This window comes from Chiloscyllium punctatum, chromosome 38, assembly GCF_047496795.1.
Source record: "Chiloscyllium punctatum isolate Juve2018m chromosome 38, sChiPun1.3, whole genome shotgun sequence".
Lineage (NCBI taxonomy): Eukaryota > Metazoa > Chordata > Chondrichthyes > Orectolobiformes > Hemiscylliidae > Chiloscyllium > Chiloscyllium punctatum.
The window spans coordinates 32,873,997-32,897,949 of NC_092776.1; the positions used below are offsets into that span (position 1 = coordinate 32,873,997).

The 23,953-nt window shown below is 41.1% G+C and overlaps 1 protein-coding gene across 4 annotated transcripts in view; it reads left to right on the forward strand.

Annotated features, from left to right (window-relative positions):
• Positions 1 to 23,953, forward strand: part of fank1 (fibronectin type III and ankyrin repeat domains 1) — a 65,776-nt gene that overhangs the window by 25,408 nt on the left and 16,415 nt on the right. For all 4 annotated transcript variants that reach the window (XR_011954692.1, XM_072557575.1, XM_072557576.1 and 1 more), the window contains exons 4-7: positions 1,661 to 1,742; positions 9,770 to 9,844; positions 16,770 to 16,835; positions 19,031 to 19,196. Coding sequence is in view for 3 of the 4 variants with exons in the window: in XM_072557575.1 (XP_072413676.1) it covers positions 1,661 to 1,742; positions 9,770 to 9,844; positions 16,770 to 16,835; positions 19,031 to 19,196 (389 nt within the window). In the remaining variant the exon portion in view is untranslated. The remainder of the gene's footprint in view (positions 1 to 1,660; positions 1,743 to 9,769; positions 9,845 to 16,769; positions 16,836 to 19,030; positions 19,197 to 23,953) is intronic.

Consider the following 23,953-nt stretch of genomic DNA (forward strand, 5'->3'; position numbering starts at 1 on the left):
TGATATAAATAATATGCTTTAGAAATTCCATGTTTTATATGTTGTCTGTATTTGTTGACACAATAACAGTTGAGGCAGAATGTTTCTCAACTTGATGCACAGTAATGGTTGAGTGAGAAAGTCGTGGGGGTTAGACCATAAGACCATAAGACATAGGAGTGGAAGTAAGGCCATTCGGCCCATCGAGTCCACTCCACCATTCAATCATGGCTGATGCGCATTTCAGCTCCACTTACCAGCATTCTCCCCGTAGCCCTTAATTCCTCTAGACAACAAGAATCTATCAATCTCGGCCTTGAAGACATTTAGCGTCCCGGCTTCCACTGCACTCTGTGGCAATGAATTCCACAGGCCCACCACTCTCTGGCTGAAGAAATGTCTCCGCATTTCTGTTCTGAAATGACCCCCTCTAATTCTAAGGCTGTGTCCACGGGTCCTAGTCTCCTCGCCTAACAGAAACAATTTCCTAGCATCCACCTTTTCAAAGCCATGTATTATTTTGTACGTCTCTATTAGATCTCCCCTTAATCTTCTAAACTCCAACGAATACAATCCCAGTATCCTCAGCCATTCCTCATATGCTAGACCTGTCATTCCAGGGATCATCCGTGTGAATCTCCGCTGGACACGTTCCAGTGCCAATATGTCCTTCCTGAGGTGTGGGGACCAAAACTGGACACAGTACTCCAAATGGGGCCTAACCAGAGCTTTATAAAGTCTTAGTAGTACATCTCTGCTTTTATATTCCAACCCTCTTGAGATAAGAGACAACATTGCATTTGCTTTCTTAATCACAGACTCAACCTGCATGTTTACCTTTAGAGAATCCTCGACTAGCACTCCCAGATCCCTTTGTGCTTTGGCTTTATTAATTTTCTCACCATTTAGAAAGTAGTCCATGCTTTTATTCTTTTTGCCAAAGTGCAAGACCTCACACTTGCTCACGTTAAATTCCATCAGCCATTTCCTGGACCACTCTCCCAACCTGTCTAGATCCTTCTGTAGCCTCCCCACTTCCTCAGTACTACCTACCTGTCCACCTAACTTCGTATCATCGGCAAACTTCGCTAGAATGCCCCCGGTTCCCTCATCCAAATCATTAATATATAATGCGAACAGCTGTGGCCCCAGCACCGAACCCTGCGGGACACCGCTCGTCACCGGCTGCCATTCTGAAAAAGAACCTTTTATCCCAACTCTCTGCCTTCTGTTAGACAGCCAATCCTCAATCCATCCCAGCAGCTCACCTCGAACACCATGGGCCCTCACCTTGCTCAGCAGCCTCCCGTGTGGCACCTTATCAAAGGCCTTTTGAAAGTCTAGATAGACCACATCCACTGGGTTTCCCTCGTCTAACCTACTTGTTCTGCCTTTTGGGGTTAAAGGCAAAGTTGCTATAGTCTTACAAGGCCATAGGACCTTTCTCTCATTAGTGAGAGATGATTGACGGTGGTTTAATTTGAGGGTCATCATGCCTCAGGTAAGTGAGAGATTAAGAAGGAGAGTCCTTCCCGATAAAACCAACTGGTTTGGGAATTGAACCTGCCACTGATTAGTCAATGAGCTAATCAATAGTAATAAACATTCTGTATTGCTTTTTCCCTTTCATGGTTAATATGTAGGTTTTCAGTTTTTAATTTTTGTTTTCTTTTATAATTAGGGGAACCAAAATATGGAAAACATCTGCACTGCGCTGTAATTAAAAATGACATAGAGGAAGTATGCCATATTCTGCAGTCAGGGTAGGTGGTACCACTATATTTACTGATTATTTACAAATCCTTGCAACAGCATCACTTTAATTATTATTTACAGACATAGGCTTAATATTTTTATCTAGTGATAATGGTTAATAGTATTCAATTGTTTTACTCTTAATATTTTTTCCCCAAATAAGTTGATGCGAGAATGGAGAAATTAGATTCCTGGGACTCTGGCTGTGGAGGAGAAGGCATCTAGATATTCAGATGGGTTGCATCTGAACCGAGCTGAATGAGTTCCTGATGGGGTGTTTGGCTAGTGCTTTTGGGGACGATTTAAACTAACTGATCAGGGATGTGAGAAAAAGGAGCGAATGTTACAAAGTAATACCAGGATGTATGACACTCTGGCAGAGGCAGATAATACTAAATTAAAGAATAGTCAGATAATAAGTGGAGTCAGAGTAAGGAAAGAAGAAATGAAGTTTAACTCAGGTTTATGCTGCGTGTGTGTGAATGCAAGGAGTGTAGTTGTTAGGACTGGGGAGTTTCAAGCACAGATTACCTTGGATTGTGCTGTTGTGCCAATAATGGAAATCTGGTTTAAGAAACGGCAGATTTGGGTATTAAATATTCCCAGTTAAAAAGTGATCTGAAAAAATAGGAAGAGGAAACAAGAAGGAATGGTAGTGGTTTTGGTCAAGGAAAGCATTCTAGTACTGGAGAAAGGTAGTATTTCAGGGGGTTCAAGGACAGGATCAATTTGGTGAGAGCTAAGAAATAAAATAGGTAAGAATAATAGTCCACCAGCTAGTGGGAAGGATGTACAGGAACAAATTTGTAGCGAAATTACAGACTAATGTAAACATTATGAGATAGCGACAATGGAAGACTTTAATTATCTGAATGCAGATTTGGTTAGTGGTAGTATATGGGGTAGCAAGGGACAAGTGTTCCTTGATTGTGCTCAGGAGAATTTCCAACAGCAGTAAATTCTACAAGAAAGGAAGCACTGCTAGACATGGTTCTTGGGAAAGTCAATCAAGTGATATTCCCTTAGAAGGGAAGGATAGAAAACACAAATCTAGATAACAAAAAAGATAGAAATGAAGTTCAAGAACAAAATATGTGCTTATGATAGATATCAGCTATTAATACTGTTGTGAAATTAGCAGAATACAGAAAGCAGATGAAAAGTAAATATGAAAAACAAAGAGGTTCAAAAAAATGATTGATAGCTAACCTGAAAGGAAATCACAAAGTCTTCTGTAAACACATCAGTAGTGAAAGGATGGTAGTCAGATGATGTCACATAGTCTTGAATGGGAAATAAGGAGTCTAGCTTAAGATCCTGATGGGGTCAGACATGCCATTCCTGGTCACTGGTAGTTTTAGTAATGATATCTAACTAATCAATATAACTCGTACCCATTGCATTTATGCAATAAAATATATCTTATTGTGATGACAAGTGACTCTTTTTGTTAAGACTTACTAGTGGTTTGCCCTGTTAGCCAAACAGACCGCAAGACCCGAAAAGTTTGGTGCTGGAAAAAGCACTAGAGAAAGTGGAGACTGCAGATGCTTGAGATCAGAGTCAAGAGTGTGGCACTGGAAAAGCACAGCAGGTCAGGCAGCATCCGAGGAGCAGGAGAATCAACGTTTCGGGCAAAAGCCCTTAATCAGGAATGAGGCTTGTGGGCCAGGGGCTGGGAGATAAATGGGAGGGGGTTGGGGTTGGGGGGAAGATAGCTGAGAAAGCAGGAGCAGGATGCTACCTGACCTGCTGTGCTTTTTCCAGTGCCCCCCTTTTCGATTCTGACTCTCCAGCATCTGCAGTCTCACTTTCTCCCAGCCCTCAGACACAGCATAGAAAAGAGGATCCTACCCCAATCATTACCTGATTCTGATTGGTTTGCCGAATATATGAAATGATGGCATAGGGTTCAGTGGTGGAACTGCTGTTTAATTATGTAACAATGGTGAAAAAACCCATCTGCCCAGAAGCAAAACTTCTGAGAAAACAAATGGGTTATCATTTTAAAGGCATTGCTGCTTTAAGGACACTCAGTCACTTAGTGACAGCAATAGCTTGAACAGACAAGCAATCAACAGTACCCATAGAAGGAGCAACAGGGCAAACCCAGTATTCCAGGCAAAACCCTTCAACTCAGAGTTGGTAAGAGATGCAAGAAAGACAGTGTGGGCTAGAACTAGTATGTGCAGTAAAGAGACCAGTCATACTTGGCAGTTACAGGGTCCTTAGAGAAGAAGCATCTGTCGGGAACAGTCCCAATTCAATGTTACCAATCCCTTTTGGCAAGGGTAAAAAACCTAACATTAAAAGTTGCATTGGAGCAGACCTGAAAGGATAGAAATAAAAACAAAATACTTAATATTCTCAGTGAGAATTACAAATAGGCACTGGAGCAGGGCACAGTAGGAAATCAAGATCCATTAAATTAATTAACGCCTAGACTATAGTAATAGCAACATGAGGAGTAGACTTAAGAGATTTAAGATATCAGAAGCTAAAGATAAAAGGGAGAAGATGGGAGTGACAGCACCTGACATCAATGCCTTATTTGAGAGATTGTGGCATCAAGGAACCTGAGCAAAACTGGAATCAATGGGAATCAGGGAGCAAACTCTCCGCTGGGTGGAGTCATATCTGGTACATAGGAAAATGGTTGTGGATGTTCGAGGTCAGTGATTTCAGCTCCAGTCATCTCTGCAGGAGTTCCTCAGGGTAGTGTGCCAGGCCCAACCATCTTCAGCTGTTTCATCAATGACCTTGCCTCCGTCATAAGGTCAGGATTGGAGATGATTGCACAACGTTCAGCACCATTCACACTCCTCAGATACTGAGGCAGTCTTTGTTCAAATTCAACAGGATCTGGGTCATGTTCAGGCTTGGACTGACAAGTGGAAAGTAACATTCACATCAAACAAATGTGAGGCAATGTAACCACCACTCCTTGATATTCAATGGTGTTACCATTACCACTATCAACATATTGGGGGCTACCAGAACCTCAACTGGACTTACCATATAAATACAGTGACTACAAGAGCATGTCAGATGCTAGGAACACTGCAGCGAGTAACTCACCTCCTAACTCCCCAATGCCTGCCCACCATCTACAAAGCACAAGTCAGGAATGTGATGGAATGCTCCCCACTTGCTTGGTTGGGTGCAGCTTCAACAACACTCAACAAGCTTTACACCATCTGGGACAAATAATCTCCTTATTTGGCACTACATCCACAAGCATCCACTCTCTCCCCACTAACGCTCGGTAATAGCACTGTGTATAATCTACATGATGCACTGCAGAAATTCACCAAGCATCCTTAGACATCACCTTCCAAACACGCAACCACTTCCATCTAGAAGGACAAGAGAAGCAGATACATGGGAACACCACCATCTATAAATTCCCCTCCAAGCTAATCACCATCCTGACTTGGAAATATATAATTGTTCCTTCACTGTTGCTGGGCCAAAATCCTGGAATTCCCTCTCTAAAGGTATTGTGGGTCAAAGAACAAAGAAAATTACAGCACAGGAACAAGCCCTTTGGCCCTCCAGGCCTGCAGCGATCCAGATCTTCTATCCAAACCTGTCACCTATTTTCCAAGGATCTGTATCCCTCTGCCTCCTGCTCATTCATGTATCTGTCTAGATACATCTTAAATGATGCTATCATTCCTGCTCCCGTGACCTCCGCTGGCAACGTGTTTCATGAACCACCACCCTCTGCATAAAGAACTTTCCATGCGTATTTCTCTTAACCCTTTCCCCTCTCACCTTGAAGTCATGACCACTAGTACTTGAGTCCCCCACTCTGGGAAAAAGCTTCTTGCTATCCACCCTGTCCATACCTCTCATTTAAAAATCACACAACACCAGGTTATAGTCCAACAGGTTTAATTGGAAGCACACTAGCTTTCGGAGCGACGCTCCTTCATCAGGTGGTAGTGGAGGATTGAGCCCTCCACGACCATCTGATGAAGGAGCGTCGCTCCGAAAGCTAGCGTGCTTCCAATTAAACCTGTTGGACTATAACCTGGTGTTGTGTGATTTTTAACTTTGTACACCCCAGTCCAACACCAGCATCTCCAAATCATACCTCTCATAATTTTGTAGACCTCAATCAGGTCCCCCCTCAACCTCCGTCATTCTAATGAAAATAATCCTAATCTACTCAACCTTTCTTCATAGCTAGTACCCTTCATACCAGGCAACATCCTGGTGAACCTCCTCTGTACCGTATCCAAAGCACCCATATCCTTTTGGTAATGTGGTGACCAGAACTGTACTCAGTATTCCAAATATGGCCAAATTAAAGTCCTATACTGCTACAACATGACCTGCCAACTCTTGTACTCAATACCTCGTCCGATGAAGGAACGCATGCTGTATGCCTTCTTGACCATTCTATCGACCTGTGTTGCCACCTTGAGGGTACAAACGACCTGAACACCCAGCTCTCTCTGTACATCAATTTTCTCCAGGGCTTTTCCATTTACCATATAGTTCATTCTAGAAGTGGACCTTCCAAGATGTATCACCTTGTATTTGCCCGGATTGAACTCCATCTGTCATTTCTCCGCCCAACTCTCCAGTCTATCTATATTCTGCTGCATTCTCTGCTGCCCTTCACTGTCTGCTACTCCACAGATCTTTGTGTCATCTGAAAACTTGCTAATCAGACCACCTATATCTTCCTCTGGATAATTTATGTATATGACAAACAACAGTGGTCCCAGCATGGATCTCTGTGGAACACCACTGGTCACAGTTCTCCATTTTGAGAAACTCCCTTCAACTACTACTCTCTGTCTCCTGTTGCTCAGCTAGTTCTCTATCCATATTGCTAGTACACCCTGGACCTCATGCGACTTCACCTTCTCCATCAGCCTACATTGAGAACCTTATCAAATACCTTACTGAAGTCCATGTATATGACACCTACAGCCCTTCCTTCATCAATCAACTTTGTCACTTCCTCAAAGAATTCTATTAAGTTGGTAGACATGACCTTCCCTGCACAAGGCCATGCTGCCTATCACTGATAAGCCTATTTTCTTCCAAATGTAAATAGATCCTATCCCTCAGAATCTTCTCCAACAACTTCCTTACCACTGATGTCAGACTCACTGGTTTGTAATTACCTGGATTATCCTTGCTACCTTTCTTAAATAAGGGGACAAGATGAACAATTCTTTCATCCTCTGGAACCTCACCCATGTTCAAGAATGCTGCAAAAGTTATCTGTAAAGACCTCAGCTATTTGCTCTCTTGCTTCACTCAATAACCTGGGATAGATCCCATCCAGACCTGGGGCCTTGTCCACCTTAATGCCTTTTAGAATACCCAACACTTCCTCTCTCCTTATGCTGACTTGACCTCAAGTAAACAAACATCTATCCCCAACCTCAACATCCGTCATGTCCCTCTCCTCGGTGAATACCAATGCAAAGTACTTGTTAAGAATCTGACCTATTTTCTCTGACTCCACACATAGCTTTCCTTCTTTTTCCTTGAGTGGGCCAGCGCTTTCTCTAGTTACCCTCTTGCACCTTATATATGCATAAAGGCTTTGGGATTTTCCTTAACCCTGTCTGCTAAAGATATTTCATGACCCCTTTCAGCCCTCTTAATTCCTCTTTTGGATTCCTACTTCCCCAATATTCTTCCAAAACCCTAGGTCAACCTAGAGTTCAGGGATTGGCAGTGACTCAAGAAGGCAGTTCACCACCACCTTGTCAAGGACACCTGGGGATGTGCAATTAATATTGGCTAGCCAGTGATGAACACGTCCCCGAGGAAATAAATTAATTAAGAAAATATTTAAGACTGACAAGATTGAGAGATGCATAATTTGAAGGCCATTTTGGTGGGAGAACATGGTTAAGGCTACAGCCACAAATTCTTGTGAACAATTAGGGCCAGGGACAAGCATTGTGTATGAGCTCATGAATCAAAGGAAGGTGTTTATTTTATTTGCAAAATTTTAGAAAATCTCCACCTAAGTTGGAAGAGGCAATTAAATCTACATTTTGCCCAAGGAGGTACAAAATTACAACAAAAGGTGGGGAAGCCCTCAGAAAGCTTGCTTGATGGAATATAATGTGGGAAAATGTGAGGTTATCCACTTTGATAGAAAGAGTAGAGGAGCTGAATATTATAAAATAGACAAAAACTGCAGAAGGCTACAGCACAGAGGCAACAAACAGAAAATACTGGAGAAGCTAAGCAGCTATGACTTCTTCAGAATGGACTTGAAACATTAACTCTGATCCTCTCTGCACAGATGCTGCCAGACTTACTGTGTTTCTGTAGCATTTTGTGTGTTTGTTTCATATTTTAGGCATATTGCAGTGTTTTGATTTTATGACAGCACAAGGAGATTTGGGAATTCTCCTGCAGGAAACACAAAGAGCTAGGATATAAGTTCAGCAGGTAATGGGGAGGTAAATGGTGGCATTTATTTCAAAGGGAATGAAGTATAAAAGTAGCAAAATCTTGCTCAAATTATAGGCGCTAGTCAGACCTCGGTTGGAATACTGTGAATAGTTTTGGTCCTCTTGTCTAAGGAAATATATTCTGGCACTGGAGGCAGTCCAGATAAGGTTCCCGAGGCAATTACCTGATATGGAGGGACTGTCTTCTGAGGAGAGGTTAAGTATATCGTGTCTGTACTCACTGGAATTTAGAAGAATGAGAGATGACCTTATTGAGATGTATAAGTTCTTATGGTTCTTGGCAGGCTAAGTACAGAATGATTTTTCCACTTCTGAGAGAATCTAGGAACAGAGGGCATAATCTTAGAAAAAGGGGTCATAAGAGGACATGCATTTAAGACGAAGGGTAGTGAATTGCTGGAATTCTTTACTGCAGTGGGTTGTAGATGCTTAATGGTTAAGTGTATTCAAGGCTGAGATAACGTTTTTAGTTAGTAATGGTATCAAGGGTTACAGGGAGAAGACAGGAATGTGGAGTTGAGAGTTTTCAGATCAGTCACAATCTTGTTAAATGGTGGAACTAACCTGATGGGCTGCAAGGCCTGCTTCTGCCCTCACGTTTTATGATCTGAGACACTGACCCCACTTTCGGGTAGAGATAGAGAGGTCTGTGTAGATGCTGCTGGAGTTCTAGTTTCCCATGCTTGATGAGTTCAGACTGTATAGCATTACAACCTGGAGTTTTACCTGTAGCAAATGAGTCAGAAGTTTTGATAAGCACCACCACTGTGCGTCTGATATCCAGATCTGCCATGATAGGTGCACTTTCTATAATACTCTGAGCTTCCTCGATGACAGTTTCAAGCAAATAATAGCCTGAATGTTGTTAGTGTTGAAATGGTTGCAGTTGAATTAGCGCAGAGCAGAAACTGTCAGCATTAGAGTTTTTCATGGAGTGAGAGAACAACTAGAATTTACCTTCAGCCATGCAGACGATGATCCTTGGTGACAATTAGAAAGGAGGGCCATTGGAGAAAAGAACTGCTATCTGTAAGTATAGTTGGTTTTATTACTGTGCAACTGAGTTTTGTGAGATGAAAGAGGAACATTAATGCTGATTTTTATATATTGGTGTTACGTGAATTTTGGATTATCAGTTTTCTTTTACAAATGAAGAAGCATGCATATAAGTAAGAGCAAAGTATTTTCAAATAACAATTTTGTATACACCCAAAATATAACCAGTTATATGGCTGCTGTTTTAGTAAAATTGAAATTAATACCTGAATTATAAATTATTTGTAAACTTATGCATGTTATATAAATATTGTCCAGCAAATAGTTTTGCCCCAACACCAGTTAGCCCTCTTTGTACTTTTTAAGGTGGGAGTTTTCTTTATTTAATACTTTTATGAGAGTTTGCTGGCTCCATGATCTCATCTGTTCATTCTTCATAAATGAGCATAAAGTGGCAGCAAATCATTTAAGATGTTAAACACGTTCTTTATTTCTTATATTTTAGTTTGAAAGTAGACTTCTGTTTCTTGTATGAATATTTCAGAAGAATTTCATTTCAAACCTATTTATTATTCTTTCAGAAATATGAAGGTGGATGTTCTTGATGAGCGTGGGTTCTCTCCACTTATGTTAGCTGCTCAGAAAGGATACCAAAGGTATTTGTGCAAGAGGCGCAAAATTTCTCAGTGGTTCAATGGTAAAATGCTTGCGTTAATTTCCTGTGATTGTCAAATTTCTATGTTTACATGTTGAAATGTACATTTCCTGAATCTTATACTTGCAATCCCAGAAATTCCCGACAGCATCTTATCAACTTTTCATGACATTGCCAATGGCAGAATTTACACAAATTAGCAGATAGTAGTAAGAAGAAAGAAATATATGTATAAAGAAAACCTGAAATAGTGCAAATGGATTTGGCAAAATGGTTACTTCCATTATAGGTTTTTAATACCCAAGCTATTAGCTTGAGTTATATCTTTTCCTGATCATAAGAGATTGATGTTTATTGCCAGCATTTTTAAAATTCTGTTCAGTTCTGTTCTCTTTGTCAATTGCATTCTGAATATGTGAATCCATGATCTTGGAATTCTTTCTAGGTTTCTCAATTATAATGTTCATAATTGGCCCATTGGAAAAATTTAGAAATAGGCAGCTTGCACATTTTAAGGAGCTGTCTACATTTTATGAATAGCAATGTTGTGAGAACTATTTGTGAGGATCCCTCCAGTATATTAAAAAGGTATTCCTAAGGTTCATAAAAAATACGCACCATAAAAGAAATAATTCAAAACATCCTTCAATGTTCATGTTATTTTCTGTGTGGTCCATATCTCAATCCATCACACAAAATCAGCCACATGATGGTTTACTGATGGTTTTAGAAAGATTTTAGATGGTGAGCCAACTCAAACAATACTGGAAGGTAAAATTCCTCTTAGGATTTACACTCTGCAGATGAAAATTATATCAACTGCCCCCTAGGCTGTGCAGCACATGTAGAAAACCAGATGGTGCAAAGTTGATATGTGGAAAAAGAAAATGTATAGAACATCAACAGATGTGAAATAGGATGTAAGGTAAGGAGGTCACCAATATTTTGAGAATAGAATTTTAGGGAATTAATCTTGAGCCAGGCCATTGACACATTAATAACCATGTGCAGAAGGAAAGATACACTTCAAAATACCATTCCTTATATTCGATATTTGGAACACCTGATAACAACAGCACTGTTAACAGTCTATCTGTACATTATGGGCCTTCATCCATTACATTTAGGAAATTATTATATTAAAATTGTAATTGTGTAACAATTTAACTTTTATTTGCAGTGCAACCTCAGTACAAGATCTAGACATTTAGATATAATATCCCACCTGGGACTGTCGCCATAGCAACGCGCTTGCAAATCAACCACTTGTGAATTCTGAATCTGGGACATTTGTGGGAAAAACGTGTCCCTTTGACAGCCCGACTATTTATCATGAATAAACACATATGAAGAAAGCTGTGTGTGTGAACCAGAGCTGCACGTTAGTGTTGTCTCAGCAGTCACAGTTACGAGTTTTATGTTACAGTGATGTTATATCTTGCAGCTCAGCTAAAAACTGATCTTCAGTATGGAGAATGACTTAGTTGATTTATTTGTTCCATATGTAACCATGACAGTTTACAAAATCTCAAAATGGTAAGTTAATACAAACTGAAAGAAAACTTGATACCTATGCATTTTTAAAAAAACACATTTGCAAAAGAAACACTTCAGCTTCACACTTCAATGAGATGAACATAGCAAAGGTTTTATAGCCATTTATGTAAATGTTGAACAATTCATACCTACAAGCACTTAGGTTTGAAACATTTCTAAAAGTATATGTAATGCATGCAATGAGAAAATCATAAACACCAGAATCATCAATAGTTTATGTTCTGCTTTACCGAGTGAGCAATGTGCAAATACTGACAAAGGTAACCACTAAACCGTGCTCATATGTAATTTAATGTTTGTGACCTTCATTTCCCTACCACAAAGTAAGCTTGCCCCAGGGAAAGTGATGATGGCTAATATTGAGGTGACTGCTCATAAACATACATATTTGCAGGATTGTGTTTTAAATTTTAGAAATCATTGTAATATTGTAATATCATTAAAAATGCAACGTTGTCATGTCAGAAGAGAAGAAAAATAAGACAGGTGACGCTGAGGGAAAATGGAAATGACAGCCTTGATTAGGAGAGAAGAATATTGCCAGGGTCAAGGATGTCTCTGAGTGGTTACATGAAATCCTTAAGCGGCAGGTTGAGCAGCCAGAGGTCGTTGTACACATTGGTGCCAATAACATAATTAGGAAAAGGGATGATATCCTGAAGAGTGATTATGGGGAATTAGCAGAAGGTTAAAATGCAGGAGCTCAAAAGTAGTCATTTCTGGACTACTTCTGATGCCACGTGTTAGCGAGAGTAGGAATTGAAGGATTTGGCAGATGAATGCATTGTTTGATAGCTGATGCTGGGGATAGGGATGCAGATTCTTGAACCATTAGGATCTCTTCTGGGGTAGCGCTGAACCTGTACAAGAGGGACAATTGCACCTGAACTGGAGGGGAACCAATATCCTGGCTAGAGCCACTCAGGAGGGTTTAAACTAGTCTGGCAGGGGGTTGGGAACCAAATCAGTAAGAAGATGAAAGAGAAGGTTGAGGACAGTACAGAAGTTAATGAGAGCATGTTAAATAGTAAAGGCAGTTTTAGTAACCCTAGTACTAGACAGGGCAGGTAAGAGCATGCCAGGAAGCAAAGGAAGTCTGGGTTAAACTGTATTTATTTCAATGTTAGAGGCTTGACAAGTAAGGCAAGTGAGCTCTGGGCATGGATGGCTGCTTGCATCTGGGATATTATAGCTATTACAGAAACATAGCTGAAGAGGGGCAGGACTGGCAGCTCAATGTTCCAGGGTACAGATGCTATAAGAAAGATAGAAGGGGAGGTAAGAGAGAGAGAGAGAGAGAGGAATTGCATTTTTGATTAGGGAGAACATCATGGCAGTATTGAGAAAGGACATTCTTGAGGATTTGTCTGCTGAGACTAAATGTGTAGAAATAAAAAGAGGAAAATCACTTTGATAGCATTGTACTATAGGTCATCCACCAATAGTCAGCAGGAGATTGAGGACTATATACATAAGGAAATTGCTGATAGCTGCAAGAATATTAGGGTTGTAACAGTAGTGGATTTTAACTTTCTTAACATCACTTGGGACTGGCATAGTGTTAAGGGCTTAGATGGGGAGAAATTTGTTAAGTGTGTTTGGGAAGAATTGCTAATGTAGTATGTAGATGGCCCTATTAGACAAGGGGCAAAACATGACCTCCTCTTGGGAAATAAGGCAGGGCAATTGGCAGAAGTGTTAGTAGGGGAACACTTTGCAACCAATGATCGTAATTCCATTAGTTTTAAAGTAGTTATGGAAAAGGATAGGTCTGGTCTGCAAGTTAAAGTTCTAAATTGTGGCAAAGCCAATTTTGATAGACTTAGACAGGAACTTTCAAAAGTTGATAGGGTGAGGCTAGTTGCAGACAAAGGGACATTGAGTAAGTGAGAGGCTTTCAACGGTGAATTAATTAGGGTTCGGGGCCAGTATGTTTCTTTTAGAGTGAAGGGTAAAGCTGGCAGGAGTGCAGAATCCTGAATGACTATAGTTATTGAGGCACTAGTCAAAAAAAAGAGGTATATGACAATGTATAGGCAGCTGGGATCAAGTGAACTCCTTGAGGAGTATAGAGAGTGACAGAGTACACAAGAGAGAAACCAGGGGGCTAAAAGGGGACACAAGAATGGCTTTGGCAAATAAGGTAAAGAAGAATCCAAAGAGATTGTACAAGTATATAAAGGGCCAAAGAGTAACTAGAGAGAGAATAGAGCCTTGTAAAAATCAACAAGGTCGTCTACATTCGGAGCTGCAGTAGACGAGTGAGATCCTGAATGAATATTTCTCATCGGTATTTACAATCGAGAAAGACATGGATGCCAGGGAACTTGGTGAAATAAATAGTGATGTCTTGAAGATAGTCCACATTACAGAAAAGGAGGGGCTGGAAGTCTTAAAATGCATTAAAGTGAATAAATCCCTGGGACCTGATGAAGTTTATCCCAGGGCTTTGTGGGAAGCTAGGGAGGAAATTGCAGGGCCCCTGGCAGAAATGTTTGTATCATCAACAGTCATGGATGAAGTGCCCGAAGATTGAAACATGGCTAATGTTGTATGATTACTGGGAACTACAGCCAATGAGCCTAACATCTATGGTGAGTAAGTTGTTAGAGGGGATTCTGAGAGATAGAGTCTACATACATTTGGGATAGTCAGCATGGCTTTGTGTGTGGGAAATTCTATCTTATGAATTTGATTGAGTCTTTTGAAAGGATGACCAAGAAAGTAATGAGGGCAGTGCAGTAGACGTTGTCTATGTGGATTTTAGCTGGGCCTTTGACAAGATACTGAATGGTGGGTTATTGGGAAAGGTTAAATCTCATGGGATCCAGAGAGAGCTGGTCAATTGCATATAAAATTGGATTGAAGGTAGAAGACAGAGGGTGGTGGTAGAGAGTTGTTCTTCAATGGGGGTGTCTGTGACGAGTGGTGTGCCACAGGTGCTGGGTCCATCATTATTCATTATTTACATAAAAGTTTTGGATGAGAATTTAGGAGTTATGGTTAGTAAGTTTGTGGGTGACAACAAGATTGGTGGTAAGTGGACAGTGAATAAGGTTATCTGGGAATACAGTGAGATTTTGATCAACTGGGCTGAGGAATAGCATATGGAGTTTTATTTAGATAAATGCAAAGTGTTGAATTTTGGTAGGTCAAATAAGGGCAGGACTTACACAGTCAGCGATAGGGCCCTACGAAGTGTTGTAGAACAAAGAGATCTAGGGATACAGGTTCATAGCTCCTTGAAAACGTCCATGACTCTATTTCTCTGCAATAGGGTAGTACAGAATTATATTAAAAGTCTGACTGTGAAGGAAAAGCATTAGATGTTTATGGTATGTTTTCACAAAAAACTTTGAAATATGGGCATCATCAGTGAGGCTTATAGTTACTGCAATTTCCATTTTTACTTTTAATAAATGCTTGTAAGCTGCCTTCTTTAACTGCTGTCATTTGTGTACTTGAGGGTACTCAGACAATATTGTTAGGTTAAGGTGGTGACGTAGTGATGATGAATGTGACTTGTGACTTGTTGGGAAATGTGGGCCTAGATTTTATGAAGATGACTATGGACTGTTTACTGCCTCCTTCCCTCCTTTGGCAGAAAAGTCAGTCTTAAACAGCAAACTTTTTAAAAGTCTGCCTCTCAATGCTAATACACCGAGTGCAGGCTAACCAGGCTTAGAGGTGGACCTCCTCCCAGTTGGATTGGTTAATTGCTCCTGCACTTTCAGCAGTGCCAGGACACAGTAGTGGGCATTGATGGGTCCAAAAGGAGGTACAAGAAGATGATTGATAGCAACTGGAGATAGATATGTCCCAGATCTGGATAAGATAAATGCGGTAAATTTCCCTGGCCTGGGGGAGTCCAGAACTAGAGGACATAGGTTTAGGGTGAGAGGGGAAAGATTTTAAAGGAACTTAAGTGGCAGTTTTTTCATGCAGAGGATGGTGTGTATATGGAATGAGCTGCCAGAGGAAGTGGTGGAGGCTGGTACAATTACATTTAAAAGGCATCTGGATGGGTATATGAATAGGAAAGGTTAAGAGGGATGCACATCAAATGCTGGTAAATGGGACTGGATTAGATTAGATTAGATTCCCTACAGTGTGGAGACAGACCCTTCAGCCCAACAAGTCTACATCGACCATCTGAAGAGTAACCCACCCAGACCCATTTCACTCTGACTAATGCACCTAACACTATGGGCAATTTAGCATGGCCAATTCACCTGGCCCGCACATCTTTGGATTGTGGGAGGAAACCGGAGTACCTGGAGGAAACCCACACAGACCTGGGGAGAATGTGCAAATTAATTTAGGATAGCTGGTCGACATGAAGGTGTTGGACCGAATGGTCTGTTTCCATGCTGTACATCTCTATGAGTCTATGACAGGGAGAGCTCGAGCAAGAGTTCAGGGTTTACAGGGTCTGGGTTTTGGCAGGCAGGTGGGAGGGAGAAGTTCTGTATGCTGACATCCTAGGGGTGTGCCCCTAATGTGCACAGACCAACTTCTGATCCATATACCCCTGCCTTTTTTCCCACCTTTTCAATTAAACACTTTCAAACACGAAACCTTTTGCATTCAGGCTGGTCTTCCATTACTAACATTTAATGGTAGTAGATGTAAATTTAAGTCCTTTTATCAATTCATTGGGCACTTAAAGTGCTAAATAGATCTAAGGATGGGCAAGCAATTAACACAACAACATATAATGGGGAACAGGTTGATGGTGGGAGGGAAGTAGGTAGGCTGGGCCTGCAAATATTTTCCATACCTCCTCCACTGAAAGGATACCCAACAGTGTAGGGGGCAGGGACATTGCTCTCAGTTCATTAGAGATCATAGTATTTCCATGTGTCTGCTGCCCTTGTTCTTCTCGCTGGCAGCTATGCGTTTGAGAGATTCCAGTAGATGCTGCAAGCTATAGAGTTAAGGTGGTGGATGGGCTGTTGATCAAACTGGACTTCTTTGTTCTGTTTGATGCTTGGACTGATTGGGGTGAGATTGGATAAAGGGCAGGATGACATTAAGATAGCATCTTGGAAAAGGGTTACAATATAAAAGAGACAAACACCACATTTTTTTTTAACCAAAGCAACTAATGAAGGATGGCAATGCTTTACGATGCTCCCTGCATCAAAACTGTCTTGACTGTAATAACAGAATGAGCTACAATAAGCTAAATTCATTTCATTATAAATATTTCAATGAAGTGGTGCACATGCTGCAGAGAAGGCAATAATTACACAAATTAATTTGAGGAGCATACAAAAAAAAAGTCCTGTTATAGCTGTTTATTAAAAAGTATTTTCTCCTTAACTGTGAGACATACCTTCATTAATACTTCTCTCCTTGTCTCCCAGAATAATGGAAATTCTGATAAAATCTGGTGCTGATGTTAATCAGAAAAATGGCAGTGGTAAAGACAGGTAAGGTGAAAAATGAGTAAAACAACTGGTAGAAAGGCATCGAAGAGATTGTCGGACAATCTAGTTTGACCTGGCAATGAATGAAATTCTGATTTGTATTGAATCATATGTAGAAAAAAACTTTAATTGCCAATTTGAGCATTATGGTGGCTCAGTGGTTAGCACTGCTGTCTCACAGCACCACGGACCTGGGTTCGATTCTACCCTTGGGCGACTGGGTGGAGTTTCCACGATTTTCCTGCGTCTGCATGGGTTTCCTCCGGCTGCTCTGGTTTCCTCCCAGAGTCTGAGGATGTGCAGTTTAGGTAATTAGACCATATTGAAATTGTCTGTACTTTGAGAGGGTGTGTAGGCTAGGTGGAGTAGCCATGCAAAATATGGGGTTATGAGATATGGTAGAGGGCTTGGTCTGGTTGGGATGCTCTTTGAAGTGTAGGTGTAAACTTGATGGGCTGACTGACCTCCTTCTGCACTGGAGGGGTTCTATGTCAAAACTAATTTTAGATACTCTATTTTAGATGCCCCAGATTTTTACCATGAGCAATAATGTCTCCACTATGGTGAAAAGCTGGCAGAAATCAGGAATCACAAATCTTGACCCCAAACCCATATTACTTATTATTTTGGGAATAGGCTGAGGATTGGTCTGTAGCTTGCCCATGCATGGTTCCTAGGGGCAGCTGGCTATTTAAATGGCAGCCTGCCTCCAATAAAAAATGATTTTGGAATACCTAGAGGGTAGAGATTAGATGAAGTGAGAGCAGGTTTATTTTCAGTGTGTTTTCAATTGTCAGGGTACCCTTTTAGAGAATGATGGTAATCTTTTTGATCCTGAGATACATTTAGGAGGGGTAAGGTGCTCTTCCTTGGAGGTAAGGGTTCCTTTTGGATTGTGAAAAGTAGGTACTTCAATTCTCTCGTTGGAGATTACCATTGTGTGGCAACTTGCTGGTGTGAATGTCACTTATCAGACAAATCTGGGCATTATCCAGGTCTCACTGCATACAGGCACAGGCTGCTTCAGTATTTGAACGTATGCAATCACCAACAAAACATCCTTACTTTGACCTATTCATGGGAGAATGCTGTTTAATGAAGCAACTGAAGTTGGTTGAGCCTAGGCCACTACTTTGAAAAACATTTGCAGAGATGGCCTTAAGCTGAGATGACTGACCTCTGATAATGCCAACTTTCCTCTTTGCTAGGCATGACTCTAACCAGTGTCAGGATTTATCCTGATTCCCAATGACTCATTTGCTAGGGTTCTTTGATAGCATACCTGGTCAAGTGCTGAGTTGATGTCAAGGTTACTTTCACCTCACCTCTGGAGTTAAATTGTTTTGTCCATGTTTGGCTAAAGGCTGGAATGAATTCAGTAGCTGTGTGTCCCTGGCAGAACTCAAACTGAGCGTCAGTCCGTGAGGTATTTCTGAGTAAGCACAGCTTAACAGAACAACTGTCATTACTTTTCTGATGATTAGGATAATGACTATGACTGCCAAATTTTGATTTGTGCTGCATTATTGATTTCCCAAACTATAATTTATACATTGGGGTGTCTGTCAAATGAGCAGTTTGGTAGAAAACTACAGCTGCTTATACAATGGAAATGTTTATCTACATAAAGGCTAAAGCACTTAAGAAAAATATTTATTTATATAAAGTTTTGAGGATTTGAACTGAAATGTTTGTTTGCACAAGGGATTAGTTGATGTAATTTCAATGTTATGAATTTTTTTTGTGTCACTGAAAGCATTTGTTTTCAATAACAAAATCATCCATTGGCAGATAATATTACTTCCAGTAATCATGCCTCCTGACCAGTGCCTCTGCTGATAATAGGTAAGCTGGCAAAGAGAAGGAAGGGCAAAGAATATGCATGGGATGGGAGTCATGAATTAGAATGAGTTGGCATTAGGTTGTGCAGACAGTAAAGAACCATTGAAATGTTTGGAGGCGGGGCATATGAGAGTCAATGGGTGATGGGGCATATATTGGCACTTGGGAACCAGTAGCTTGCTCTGCTGTTCCCAGGTCATCTGGCCTGCCTTTCGATCCAGCTTGCCCTCCCCATAAATGGGAAATGTGAGAATCAATTCTTAAGGTCAGGTAAATGTAGAACATATTTAAAAGGGAAGAAAATCGTACATGACATGTTTTGGGTTAAGACTGTGCTTTTACTTCTCATGTTACAGCTTAATGCTGGCCTGTTTTGCTGGGCACCTGGATGTGGCGAAATGTCTTCGGAGATTTGGAGCTACATGGGAATCCCGAGACAATGGGGGTTCATCTGCCATACACTGGGCTACAGATGGGGGACACCTCAATGTGATTGAATGGATGATAAATGAAGGTTGTAAGGTGTGTAAATCCATCAGCAGACTAGCTTTATAACTGTTTAGCAAATGAAACCATTAAAAGTATTGATTTGTTCAGCATGTTTTGTACAAGCATATACCTCGAAATGTGGCAATTCTTATAGAAAACCTTAAAGATGTCATCAAAATCGACTAAATTAAAAAGAGCATGAAGGTGGTTTTCACTGATCAAAGGGAAGCATTTTGTCAGTGGAGAATCCAGACACTTTGGTTGTGATGCAGAACATCTCTGTTGTAAATACTGGAAGAAGTCAAGAATCCCAAGTCCCTCAACCATCAAATCCAACCTGTTCCATTTTTGCAGGGATGGGATTGGGGTGGTCCATAGTTCACACATGTGCAGTTCCTGGAGGTAGACTGTTCAAAGCAAGCTCCAATGAAATTGGATTTTGCCATCTCTAAAGTGTGGAACCCAGAGTGTCGAGATTAGACCAGGTAAGAGCAGGTCTGTTCCCCATGCATTTCTTTTGGAGACTCTTTTAGAGAGGTAAGGTGCCCCCTCGGATTTGGTCCCAGGACATCTTTGGGAGAGGAAGGGTATCATTTGAGACTGTCAAAGAATGCATGTTTGTGCATAAGTAGTGCAAAAATACATTTTTAAAAATTTGCTCATGTGATTTAGCTAGCCATGCCAGCATTTATTATTCATTCTTAGCTGCTCTGGAGTCAGTGGTGATGAGCTGCAGTCCTTAGTGTGTCGGTGCACGCACAGTGCTGTTAGGAAGGAAGTTCAGGATTTTGACCCAGTGACAGTGAAGAAAGCAATATAGTTACAGGTTAGGACCATCTATGGTTTGGAGGGGAACTTGCTGGTGATGGTGTTCCCTTGCATCTGTTGCCCTTGACATTCTAAGTAGTACAGATTGCAAGTTTGAAAGGTGCTGTAGTACAGGAGCATTGGTGAATTACTTCAATGCATCTTGTAGGTGGTATATGATTTAAGTCATTGGTGGAGGGAGTGAACATTGAAGGTGGTGGATGGGTGCCAATTCAACAGGCATGCCAATCCTGCATGGTTTTGAGCTCCTTGAGTGTTGTTGGTTTGTTCAGGAACAGTGTGAAATAGGCCCTTCGGTCCAACCAGTCCACACCGAGCCTCCGAAGAGTAACCCACCAAGACCCATTTTCCCTCTGACTAATGTACCTAATACTATGGACGGTTTAGCATAGCCAATTCACCTGACCTGCACCCTCCACGCAGACACGGGGAGAATAGGCAAACTCTAAACAGACAGTCACCCGAGGCTGGAATTGAACCTGGGACCCTGGTGGGCTGTGAGACAGCAGTGCTAATCACTGAGCTACCATACTGCCCCCAGAATGTTCAATCTCCTTCCTAACATGCCTTGTAGATGGTAAACTGGCTTTGGGGAGTTAGGAGGTGAGTTACTCACCTCAGAATTTCTAGTCTCTAATCTGATCTTGCAGTCACAATATTTAAATGGATGGATCAGTTCAGTTTTGGTGAATGGAAAACTTGAGGAAGTTGATAACCATGGATTCGTCGATGGTATTAGGAACATAGGAGTAGAAGTAGGTCATCTCGCTCCTTGAACCTGCACACCAATCTAGATCTTTACTGATCATCTACCTCAATGCCATATTCCTGCAGTGTCCCCTACCTGTCATTCATATGTGGAAATCTATTAATGAAGTTACTTAATGACTGAACTTTCACTGTCCTCTGTGGTAAAGACTTCCAAATATTCACCACACCCTGAGTGAAGAAGCTCCTCCTCATCTCAGTCCTAAATGGTCTTCCTTTGGTTCCCTTGATTCTATACCACACAGCCTGGGCATTCGTCACATTGGCACCAAGTCTGTCTATACTTGAGAAGATTTTGTGAGTTCGCCTCTCATTCTTCTAAACTCCTGAGAATATGGGTTCAGTATCCTCAGTCTAGCTTCATAGGTTAGTTCCATCATCCCAGGAATCAGACTATGGCAAGATTATCCTTCATTAAGTAAGGGGTCTAGAATTGCACGCAATGTTGTAGTTGCAGTCTCAGCACCATTCTATAGAATTAGAGCAAGACTCTTTTATTCGTTTTAGACAAATCCGCTTGTGATTTAGTTTAAAATATGTTTACCTTTTGAATTTCTCGCTGCGTCTTCATGCTAGCTTTCAGTGACTCATGAACAGGCTCATCTAGGATCACAGAATCATAGAATCCCTACAGTGTGGAAACAGGCTATTATGCCCAACAAGTCCACACCGACCCTTCAAAGAGTAAACCACCCAGACCTATTCCCCTACCCTATTACTCTACATTTCCCCTGACTAATGCACCTAACCTACACATGCCTGAACACGAAAGGGAATTTAGCATGGCCAATTCACCAAACCTGCACATCTTTGGACTGTGAGAGGAAACAGGAGCACCTGGTAAGAAACCCATGCAGACATGGGGAGAATGTGCAAACTCCACACAGACAGTCGCCCAAGGCAGGAATCAAACCCAGTTACCTGTTGCTGTGAGGCTAACTACTGAGCCACTGTGCTACCCTTGACAACACTTTCTAATCTTTAACCATTTAAGAAAAATTCTGCACTTCATGCCTATCCACATTATATTCCTTCCTGCCCACTCACTTAGCCTGTCTAGACCCACTTGAAACTTCTTTGCAACTCCTCACAACACACATGCCCACCAAGTTTTTTGTCATCTGTAAACTTGGAAATAGTACAGTTGGCTCCCACAGCCAATGCATTGATTTTGAGATTGTGAACATCTGAGGTCCAAGCACTGATCCTTGTTGTACCCAATTGGTTATAGCCTGTCAATCTGAGAGTGACTATGTCTACTTTCTGCCTGTTAATGAATCTTCAATTCATGCTGGTGTCTTCACCTTATTTCATATGCTTTAATTTCACTCAAATTCTGTATGGGACTTAATCAAATGACTTCTGCCTTCTGGACATCCATGTACACCACATTCTACTGGATCGTTTTTATTAGCTGTGCTTGAAACTTCTTCAAAATGCACTGTCAGGCCAGGCAACATGATTTACCCTTCATAACTCCTTATTGACTCTATCTAATCAGACAATTATTTTATAAATATCCAGTAATATCCTTTGTAACAGATTCTTGTATTTTCCCTACTTTTAAAGTGAAAGTCTGCACAATCCCAGACTGCGGTTACTCTCTCAATTGACAAAGGGATCGCGTAGTGAGTTTACTCTGAGGGTCACCTCATCTCTGTTAAGGAGTGAGTTTGAGAAGCAAGGTGCTTCATGGTGATTTCAGCTGCCACAGGAATTGAAACTGCACTGTTGCTGTTGCTCTGCATCACAAGCCTCAGTCTAACCGATTGAGCTAACTAACACCTCCCCTACTACTGCTATCAGGGTAACAGGTCTGTAGTCCCCATATTTTCTCTTGTCTTTCTTAAACAGTGGGTTCCATTTGCAATCTGCAGGCACTCTTGCAGACTTAAGGGAACTTTGAAAGATGATCACCAATGTATCCATGATCTTGGGAGCCATCTTTTTCAACACTGTGGGATGAAGGTCATTGGGTCCCTGGCTTTTGTTAACTTCGAGTACCATTTTTTTACACAACGATTTATCGATACTAATTTCTTTCAGTTCCATATTGTCACTAGACCTTGAATATTACTGATTTCAGGGAGACTGCTTGTTTCTTTCAATGTGAAGAGAGACATAGTATTTATTTAGCCTATCTGCCATTTCTCTATTATAAATTATCCTGCCTTTGCCTGTAGTGGACTCATATTTGTCGCTATTAATTTTTTTCTCTTTAAAAAACCCTTTGGACTTTGACAATCTTTTCCTATTTAACATTCAATTTCTGTGCTCTCGTTATCAATTATTTGGTCCTCTTTGCTTAATTCTACATGTCTCTGAATCCTCAGGATTACACTTTCTCTGGCACATTTATGAGTCTTCTCCTTTGATCTATCTTTAATTTTTGACTTGGAGGTGTGAAGCAACATGCATCCAATTTATAACTATCACAATAAACCAGGGGCTTTCATTTGAGTGTTTTCTATCAGAATTATTTTATGTGTGAAATAGTTAATGAAGAAAGTTTTTTTACAATAAAGTTTGTCCATTATCTTCCCCTTCACATTGCTGAACTCCAATTCTCAATGTACAAAAGACTGAATCAGATTGGTACACCCAAAATAAAGTACGTATGACTTGTGTACATGTGATCAAGTGATTTATAGCTAAGGGTATTACTTTGTGTTGAGGTGGTGAGGAGAATAGGGGGAGTGGTTGGGTTGGGCCCTAAGGGGTTAATGTTACAGTGTCTTTAAGCTTATCCATGAGCTGAATTATGCCTATTATGAGGCCATCATAGGCTGCAGCCAACCTTGTCAAAGTATGTTCCTAAGACTCCAGTTGGTCCTACTCCCTTGCTTTTCAGTTGAAGATGCCAAGCAGCCTGAAGTTTGCACTCTTCCTTTCTAACTCTCTGCAGCATCAAATTGTGCAAGGTAGAGCAGAACATCACCATTCTAAATGCCCTTGCTGGAAATATTTGGAAGAGCACTTCCAGAACTGTCAAGGCAAACAAATCTCACATCAAACCAATGCTTGCTCAGTGATTGATCACGTGGCGAGGTGGCCCCTGTTATACCTGTTCTGCATCATAAGCTGAGCTCCTTCGAGACATCATTAACTGTGTCCTCGAAGCCCTTGTCTGAAAGAAACATGTGCCACATCCACTTGGTAAGACCAACACTATAGTAGACTGACATTGAGAGAAC